This window comes from Chanos chanos, chromosome 7 (genome assembly GCF_902362185.1).
Source record: "Chanos chanos chromosome 7, fChaCha1.1, whole genome shotgun sequence".
NCBI lineage: Eukaryota > Metazoa > Chordata > Actinopteri > Gonorynchiformes > Chanidae > Chanos > Chanos chanos.
The window spans coordinates 6,322,664-6,332,663 of record NC_044501.1 but is presented as its reverse complement, the minus strand read 5'-3'; the positions used below and the strand labels follow the sequence as shown (position 1 = coordinate 6,332,663).

Genomic DNA, 10,000 nt, shown 5'->3' with positions numbered 1-10,000 from the left:
CTACGCTGAGGCGGAGAAGATTGGTGGTCAGTCGTATCTGGAGGGCTGTCTGGCTTGTGCCACTGCTTACCTCATCTTCCTCTGCATTGAGACGCGCTATGAGAAGGTGAGAGTCACAACACTAACGTCGGGTAAACCTTTTGGAAACGTTGACGGTGAATTGTAGAATGCGTATAATATGAATAGGAGTTCAGGTGATTTCCTCCATGTGTATCTGATGTTTCTGTGTGTGTGTGTGTGTGTGTCTCTGTGTGTCTGTGTGTGCGTGTGTGTGTGTGTGCATGTATATGTGTGTGTGCGTGTGTGTGTGTGTGTGCGTGTGAAAATGCAGGTTTTAAAGAAGATCTCCCGGTACATTCAGGAACAGAATGAGAAGATTTACGCCCCGCGAGGACTGCTCATCACTGACCCAGTAGAGAGAGGCATGAGGGTCGTATCCACTCAGACTGACTCTGTGTGTGTGTGTGTGTGTGTGTGTATGTGTGTGTGTGTGTGTGTGTGTGTGTGTATGATGGTGTTGTACAGTATTTCCCTGACTGTGTGTGTATATTAGATTGAGATCTCTGTCTATGAGGATGAGTGTGTGTGTGTGTGTGTGTGTGTGTGTGTGTGTGTATGAAGGTGTTGTACAGTATTTCCCTGACTGTGTGTATATTAGATTGAGATCTCTGTCTATGAGGATGAGTGTGTGTGTGTGTGTGTGTGTGTGTGTGTGTATGAAGGTGTTGTACAGTATTTCCCTGACTGTGTGTATATTAGATTGAGATCTCTGTCTATGAGGATGAGTGTGTGTGTGTGTGTGTGTGTGTGTGAGGATGTGTGTGTGTGTGTGTGTATGAAGGTGTTGTACAGTATTTCCCTGACTGTGTGTGTATATTAGATTGAGATCTCTGTCTATGAGGGTGTGTGTGTGTGTGTGTGTGTGTATGAAGGTGTTGTACAGTATTTCCCTGACTGTGTGTATATTAGATTGAGATCTCTGTCTATGAGGGTGTGTGTGTGTGTGTGTGTGTGTGTGTGTGTGTGTGTGTGTGTGTGTGAAGGTGTTGTACAGTATTTCCCTGACTGTGTGTATATTAGATTGAGATCTCTGTCTATGAGGATGAGTGTGTGTGTGTGTGTGTGTGTATGAAGGTGTTGTACAGTATTTCCCTGACTGTGTGTGTGTATTAGATTGAGATCTCTGTCTATGAGGATGTGTGTGTGTGTGTGTGTGTGTGTGTGTGTATGAAGGTGTTGTACAGTATTTCCCTGACTGTGTGTGTGTATTAGATTGAGATCTCTGTCTATGAGGATGTGTGTGTGTGTGTGTGTGTGTGTATGAAGGTGTTGTACAGTATTTCCCTGACTGTGTGTATATTAGATTGAGATCTCTGTCTATGAGGATGTGTGTGTGTGTGTGTGTGTGTGTGTATGAAGGTGTTGTACAGTATTTCCCTGACTGTGTGTATATTAGATTGAGATCTCTGTCTATGAGGATGTGTGTGTGTGTGTGTGTGTGTGTATGAAGGTGTTGTACAGTATTTCCCTGACTGTGTGTATATTAGATTGAGATCTCTGTCTATGAGGATGTGTGTGTGTGTGTGTGTGTGTGTGTGTGTATGAAGGTGTTGTACAGTATTTCCCTGACTGTGTGTGTATATTAGATTGAGATCTCTGTCTATGAGGACCGGGGCTCCAGTGGGTCCACCTCAGGCAGCAGCTCCACCACAAGCAGCAGTGGCCAGTAACTCAACCCACACCTGCTACGGTATACACACGCACACACACACACATGCACGCACACGCACACACACGCACACACACACACACACACGCGCACACACATGCACACACATACTGTACATGTACATACACACATACATACACACACACATACATACACACACATACTGTACATGTACATACACACACATATGCACACACATACTGTACATGCGCATACATGCACACATAGACCCCACACACATTGCCTTCTTATCTCTCTGGACACACATGGAGCTGTCCCTTTTTATGGTCAATAGAAGATATCAGTCTTTTCTTTATTGTCCATATTAAATCAGTAATGTTCTTTCTGTCGTTTGCAATGTTTGGATATGTTGCACATGCATTTAGCTTTGAACTGAGTGATGTAACTAACAGTTCAGTTAATTTAATCTCTCTCTCTCTCTTTCTCTTCCTCTTTTTCTAAGGCTTACCTCCTACAGCTCCAAGTGACCTCTCCTACTAAACACACATTCTAAAACTGCAGCCTGCAAACATGCATACATGACCTCACATGCACGCGCGCACACACACACACACACACACACACACACATGTTGCCTTCATATCTCTCTCTCCTCCATATGGACATACATGGAGCTGACCGACCGTAATTGCCAAATGATCAGAACCTCACCAAAACTGGACCTCTGAAGACACACCCATACCAACCGCATTAACCCGAATGCACTTTTCCAACCACACCTACACTGCCTCTAAACTTTACAATGCCAGGAGTAAGGTCACATCAATGGAAGCCTAATGTTCTTTGGCAGATCTTCACGTCATAGGGATAGTCTTCACCATCTGTTTAAGTCCATTCGCTTCTATGGTGGATCAGCTGCAACTGCCCATTTACGACACTCACAGTGAACACAGTCATCACGCATTAGCAGCGAGGACCAAGTTTACATAGACTTTCATCACTCTATTATGCAAATAGACATGGTGTTCATGTAGCAGAAAAACTCGAGAAGGGTTTGACAAGAGATGCTAGTCTTCCACTGCACCAACGACGGCTCATTTTTGCACAAGTTTTGTTGCTTACGTTAGAATTCTAGTCAACGGAAAACAGTAAGTCCCCTCTTAATGTTAAATAAGGTTTATTTGATGTATTATTTAACGTCAAATAATCTTGTCGTTTAGGAGGAATGTGTAGCCACCGACCCCATAAGTATTATTAACTCACAGATTGGTTGTGGACCTAACCGTTGCTATTTTCCATTTTAGTAAAGGGAACTGCCAAGAGGCCAAAGAGGTTCGTTAGACTGCTCCTCCTCCTTCAGCTCATTAAGAGGGCTTTTCCCTTAATAACCATTTATTTTGGGTCATATTTATGCAAATCTAGAGAGCTGAATGTTTTGTATGGCTTTCTCTTCCACTGACACACACGCACACGCACACACATACATAGACTCTTCCTCTCTCTCTCTCTCTGTCTCTCTGTCTCTCTCTCTCTCACACACACACACATACACATACATAGACTCTTTCTCTCTCTCTCTCTCTCTCTCTCTCTCTCGCTCTCTTTCTCACACACACACATATACATACACACACACACATACACATACACACACACATACACAGACTCTTCCTCTCTCTCTCTCTCTCTCACACACACACATACACACACACACACGCACACACATACACAGACTCTTCCCCTCTCCCTCTCTCTGTCTCTCTCTCTCTCTCTCACACACACACACATACACATACACACACAGGCTATTTTTATTGTTGTTGTTGTTGTTGTTGTTGTTGTGTTGCAAAATCACAGTAGCAGCTGTATCTTTCAGAAGAAGAGAGAATGCGTTGTGCTTTTCTGAAACGTGAGCAGCGGTATTGGTGTTACATACAATAAACTGAATTTTGCTACAAGAGAACCCATTTGTTAGTGGTCATTGTGTGAGAGAGATAATAGGGAGCTAGGGTTGCTGGTCACTGATGTGTTACTTAGTAGCGGCTTTTTGTGCTGGACTTAAGGTGGTCCAGTTAACAAGCTGTCTGTCTGTATGATGGATCAGCTAGTGTTGCCCATTTACGATAGCCCAGCTGTAATCCTGACAAATGGACCGCCTTAAATCCAGCAGGATGACCTTATTGTAATGCAGCGGAACAACACCACTTTTCAGGTCTCTGGGAGTGAGGTTTATGTAGCTCAACCGTGGAGGGACAAATTCTCCTCGTATTGACTCCAACCGTATAATTAGAGCTTTATTTTTCCCTTGGGAAACGTGATTGTGCCTTCAGCCAATCAGAGACAACTGTGTTTGGCTACTGTGCAAATCAGCAGGACTTTGGACCTTCAGAACCAGACTCAGGTCCTGTAAGATAGTTTCATCTCAATAAAAAGGTGCCCAAATACCCCCCAGCCCCCTTAAAGACCGTTAATGAAACCGAGAAACACCTGGAACAACAGTAACAATGACAACGGCAAGAAGTGGTTTGAGAGTCAGTTTTATTTTTTTGTTACTGGGTCGTGAGGAAAAAAAAAAAAACTCATGCTATCAAAAAACAGTCACGCTAACATTAATTAACCGTTGTTTACTTGAATGAAAAAAAACAAAACAAAACCAAAACAAAACATGAGAACGTAGATGAATCTGAATGGTAATATTCATACATTCTAGTTGGTCATATTTATATTATCATAATGGCCATTCATATATAGGATTTGGTTTTCATCATTTGTAAATATATTCCAAAGGTTTAAAAAAGAGTGAGGTATATTTGACAGAGTTGGGATTTGTAACTCGAGGGAAAAATCCTGCACAGTCTTTGTCTTGTGTGACTGACGGGCGAACATGACTACAGCTGTGGAATCGTCCCAAGGTCAGCCTCTCGCTGCTAAGAGTTCAATAAATAAAGACACACAGGTAGAGTGACGTTAAGGAACACCCTCACCCTTAGGTTTACATTCAAAAAACAAACAAAAACAAACAGACACGTACAGGCATCAGAGTCGGTCACAGTAAACTCAATGAACGGGCGTTTCTGCGGTAAGAAAATTCCAGAACTCCAGTGCAGATCAGAGCAGCGACAGAAACAACACCTGAAGCCTGGGTGTCACTCATGTTAGTGCAGCAGTGCAACTGAAAGGGCCCATGCAATGTAAACGGAATCCGTGCAAGCCCTCATCAACCAGAACAGAGCTCATCCCGGGCCTGCAGATTCCTGCATGAATGGAACGCATAGGGAGTTTTGGTTCCCGCCCTCCATTGGATCAAAGTGGGTGAACAGGGTTCATCTCGGAGTGGATTCTCTCCCGAAGAGAGTTTCTCATTCCACGCGTTTGATTCGTTGGTGTTTTCCCTGGGGAACTCTACAGGTGAAGGTCTTACACGACCTCTTCACCGAAAAGGTCCACCGTGGAGCCAGTGATTAAACAATGTCTCTATGAAAAAGGTCCAGACCAAAGCAGAGTCAAGTTTAAAGCCATTATAAGTGCATCATTACACTTGGGTGAATCTTGTCCATGCAGGTACAACAAGCCCTTTATCTGGACATCCCAATCCAGTCCCTTCAGATCCAGGTCTCCAGTCAGACGGATTGCGTGGTCCAACGTTAGACTCTGGGGTTCTGAGACCCGATGTGATTCAAGACTTGTAACTTGTTTAGACTCACTGAGGCCATTTAAGACTTGTTGTGCCTTGGTGATATTGTTTAAGACGTGTGACCGATCGAGACTTGCTGAATCTAGTTGTGACCGGTTGCGACCGGTTGAGGCTGGTTAAGGCAGCAGCAGGGGGGTCATGAACAGACCAAGCAGAGACAAGAATGTCAGGTTCTGAACATGTAAAATGCTGGGACAGGAGGAGTGAACGCCCTCGTAACGGGAGGCTACCGCTGCAGAAGAGATGGAGAGAAGGGAGAGAGGGGTTAGAACGAGTGGAAGAGAGAAAAGGAGAGGTAGGTTTCTTCGGGTTGGGGAGGGTGAGTGGGGGGGGGGGGGGGGGGGCATGCAGGCGATGTGCTGTTGAAAAAAAGTCGGTGAAAAAAAAGCGAGAGGAGAGAAAGAACGAGAAAGTAACCGTACGGCTGAAAGACAAACAAAAAGGAGAGATGAGAAATTAGTCGTTGGGATTAAAGGATAATAGTTGGGAAAGAAATAGAAAAAGGTGGGAAAAAAAGGTCACCTAGCCACTACCCGTCTCAGTTATCTGTCATTTGTTAACAAGGACGGTTTGGGAGATTGGGAAGACAATCAGGAAATACATGAATATGCATGAGGTTAAGATGTACTGTAGCATATGGTTGGTTCGGTATCTGTCTTCAGGAGCTGATCTAGGATCTGTGATATGATGCTAATTATAGCTAATATAGCTTATATAACTAAAAAAAATTGATCCTGGAACACTTTTGGACTTTAAACTTAATTTTGGTACACAAACAAACAAAAAAAGTTTGGATAACTCTTAAGAATTTGAGCCAGCTGAGCACATCCAAACTATCTCGAAACTCAAAAATGAAAAAGAACGACCCAGTTTGTAGAGCGACAGCTCTGTCACCATCCTTAAGTTTTGGTACTGAAATACATCTGAAACAATCAATCAGGAACTGGACTATCTCTGGTTAAAAGCACCTGGATTCATTCAGGATCTTCCCTGATCTCAGATCAGCTTTAAAGTGATGTTGCTTACTAACAGTCAACAAGCCTCATACTGGGATATGAGCATTCTATCTTAAGCCCAAAGCACAACTATTTCACAATCTCACTCTTCCGTAACGCAGAGACAAGGTGTCCCTTTTGTAGTTCTTTTGTGGGTCACATCAATTGACAAAGACGTTCAGTAACTCAACAAAAAACTACAAGGCCCAGTCTGAGTCTTGTGGCTGAGGGACCCATAATGGCTGTAGCCTCTTGTTTCTCAGACAGAAGATATCCACACAACCCAAGGACTTCAATGACACAAAGTCTTTTTGAAGTCAACGCTGCCTCCTGTAGGTGACCTTGTGAAATGTTCACCTTAATGAAGTTACCCGGAGTGGTAACCTTAACCTTTCCCATTTACCACGTAAAAGGACTGGACACCAGGCTGGACTGACATTAAGTTATGGCAACTTCGAAAAATATCTGAAGTTGCTTCACCCAGCATGGGTAAGGTTATAATGTAATATACACGTCAACCATACCAGAACCACTGGAACCGATCTGACAATCCAACGCCCGATATGATCCTCTTTGTTAACCCCACTGATTGCGCTGGTTTTGGCATCACCCAGGGCAACAGTGCCCCCTGGTGTGCAAACTCACCCAGGCAGGCTCTGCCGTCCCGGCTGGGTTTGTACCCCGGCCTGCACACCTTCTTGGGACCGCACTTATAATGACCGTAGGAGTTAGTGCAAACCGGGCGACTCTTTGGACACACCGGCGGAACCAGCTTACACTCGTTTGTGTCTGAGGGGCAGGGATTAGATGAGGACGAAGGGAGAGAGGGAAGGAGGGATGGGCAGAAGTGAGTTAAGGGAGGAGAGAAGGAGAGAGGGATGTTGTTAATAAAGGAGAGCGTGAAGGACTCGGGAGAAAAACTCAAGGTTGGGTTTTATTTTACTTTTATTTTATTAGGGGAGAAGTTGCACACACACAAAACGAGAGAATGCACACATGTGCACACACACACACACACACACACACTCTCTCTCTCTCTCTCTCTCTCTCACACACACACACACACACACACACACACACACACACACAGAGACATGCAGTAACCAGTATCCAAAACAGTGTCAATTACAGCTCAGCTTTTAAGGGGAACATGAAGCATAAAAATCCATAGAGGCAGAGAAAGGAAAACAGTCAACAGTTTTACATCTCATGTTTTGGTAATCCCTTCAAAAGGCAAGACTCTGTCTATCTCATTTTTCTACACTCAACTGGTAAACCATTAAAAAAACAACAATTATTTACAGTCAGCAGACTCTGTTACTCTTTCATTCACATCACACTTTGAATCCCTGTCCATGGTCTATCACAAACAAACCACTTCAGAACGTGTCAGAATGTCTTTTAAAGGAGGAAATGTTGACAGTATGGATTGCTGTAGCATCTAGAAAGTTTGACCTATTGTTTTTTTTTTCTTTTCTTTTTTGTCGATGCAAAAGTGTCGTGTGTATCATGCAATGGCGTTCAGACAGCCTCTAAGCAGTGACTGCAGCAGGAGAGAGAGAGAGAGAGAGAGAGAGAGAGATTTAACACATAAGTATATATATATATAATAGATGTGTTAATGACTCAGTGAAGTAGTTAATTAAGGCTAATTAAATGACAGTAATTCATTCATACTAACAGCTGTCAGAGGCCATAATGTAAAAAAATGAAATTCAATTACACACACACACACACACACACACACAATCTGTACTGGTGAGCTTTGGCACTGTATTTCAAAAGGACAGAGGAAACATCTTCTGACATGAGTTGGGTGTGTTTCTCACTCTGGTCTCAGTGCTGAAGAGTGTACTGCTGTATAGAGTTACTAGTGTTTACTGCAGAGATACCATCTACAAACATCAACATTTTAACAAAGTTCTTACCTACGCAGCGTCCCTCTTTGCTAACACCAAAACCTTTTCCGCACTGGAAAAAAGAAAACGAGACAGAGAGGTAAAAATCACTGAGTTTACAGTTAAAGAAGGAATAATTAAAAAAATATTGTATTAATTCACATTATACACACTTATTAAGCAAATATGAGAAAACAGCAGTGTGTGCGAACAGAACTGTGGCCTTTGTTTGATGAATCTGAATTATTCTGGTGTAGTGTTATTGTTTCGAATGTGTCTCAATTAGGATTCCTATTATTCTTCCTTTCATTAAGGGGCTTTTCCTGAAACAGAGTTTATATTTTATATTTATTTATATTTTATATTGTAAATTAGGTCAAATTATACAAATGCAAGCAAAACAGAATATGGCCTACTCCAAGATGATCCATTGTGTCTACTTTGCATGTCATCTGCATAAACTTGTACCTTCATGTGAGATGTGTGTACTGACTCCTCCTCCTCATTTCCATACGTCCATACCTGTGCATCTGAGGTGAGCACTGACTCCTCCCCCTCATTAGGATATGCAATCTCTATGACTGTTTTCATTTCACCCTCCTGCAAAGGACGGGCCATAGACCGACCATCTGGCCAATAGACTTCGATGCTAGTGACCTCATCAGTCCCTGTGAGCCAATCAGAGAGGAGATGAAAACAAACAGCACAAAATGCAGCAGCACTGTCATTTGTTTTGACTCACATGTCACATTAATTTTATTTCTTCACTAGAAATTCTCGTGTGTGGTAAGCATACTGAAAATTACAGAACATACTGAAAATCATCCTTTGTACAAAATGATATTCAACTGGAGCATAACTTCAGTATTAATATATTCTCATTTAAATCAAAACGCTAGGCTGCCATCAATCTTTGGGAAAGCATGGCAGTCTTTTTCAGTTAATGTTAAATGATTTGTAATCGATCATGACTGTAAATTCCTTGTCAGTTCTGATCCCTCATCTGTCAAACGTCAGTTTGAAACGTAAACAGGAAAGGTTGTCATGGTGGTTTTGACATACCCAGTCCAAAATGTGCAACTGGTTCCATCTCGCACAGATATCCAGACCCGCCGTCGATGATGCGCATGTGCGCCCCGCTCTCCTTGGTATATACGGTGACCTTTGCCCCGCGGGCGAACGCCCCGAACTGCGTACGAGGGATCACTCGCAGCCAATTGTTGGAAGAGCCCTAGGTCACAGGTCAAAGGTTATAGACCGTTGCTTACTGCGTTAGACGCTGTGAGTGGACACTGTAGGTTTAGGACTCATTCTGACCTCAGAGACACTATGATTCACCTTCTTTAGAGTAAGTCAAAGATGATTTTACAAGAGTACAGTGACCAGTTCCAGATCATTATTCAGTGTGTATCGTCAATAGACGCTTTAAAAAAATAAAATGACAGTCTTCACAGAGCACTGGCCAAGTGCTGTTTTCTTCCGTAAACAATATTGGAGTTGTTTATTTCAGAAACCTTTTACTTTTCTATTAAATCTTCCATTAAATCTTATGCTGTTTACGCTGCACTGAGATGCTGCAGTTTCCTGTAGCGTAATTACTATGGGGAGTCCAGATTCTAACAGGCACTGTGGAGTGTTCAGATAATAGAAAAAATTACACTGCTTTGGGTAGTCTTCTAGACGGCTGGGTAGTGTTTTAGACACTAATTAAGCCAAGACGTGG

The 10,000-nt window shown here is 42.9% G+C and overlaps 2 protein-coding genes across 4 annotated transcripts in view; one reads left to right on the top strand and one right to left on the bottom strand.

Moving 5' to 3' along the window:
- The window catches only part of golga7ba (golgin A7 family, member Ba), an 8,174-nt gene extending 6,444 nt beyond the window's left edge, over positions 1-1,730 (top strand). For 2 of the 3 annotated variants that reach the window (XM_030779641.1, XM_030779640.1), the window contains exons 3-5: positions 1-106; positions 332-433; positions 1,647-1,730. The exon at positions 1-106 is cut by the window's left edge and continues 47 nt beyond it. In XM_030779641.1, coding sequence (XP_030635501.1) covers positions 1-106; positions 332-433; positions 1,647-1,730 — 292 coding nt within the window. Of the gene's footprint in view, positions 107-331; positions 499-1,618 lie in introns of all 3 variants that reach the window. The other variant, XM_030779639.1, reaches the window with a different exon arrangement.
- Positions 1,731-7,839: 6,109 nt separating this feature from the next.
- The window catches only part of crtac1a (cartilage acidic protein 1a), a 6,422-nt gene continuing 4,261 nt past the window's right edge, over positions 7,840-10,000 (bottom strand). The window contains exons 10-13 of the mRNA XM_030779636.1: positions 9,340-9,508; positions 8,746-8,945; positions 8,308-8,350; positions 7,840-7,922 (exon numbers count right to left, since the gene is read on the bottom strand). Coding sequence (XP_030635496.1) covers positions 7,912-7,922; positions 8,308-8,350; positions 8,746-8,945; positions 9,340-9,508 — 423 coding nt within the window. The 3' untranslated portion in view covers positions 7,840-7,911. The remainder of the gene's footprint in view (positions 7,923-8,307; positions 8,351-8,745; positions 8,946-9,339; positions 9,509-10,000) is intronic.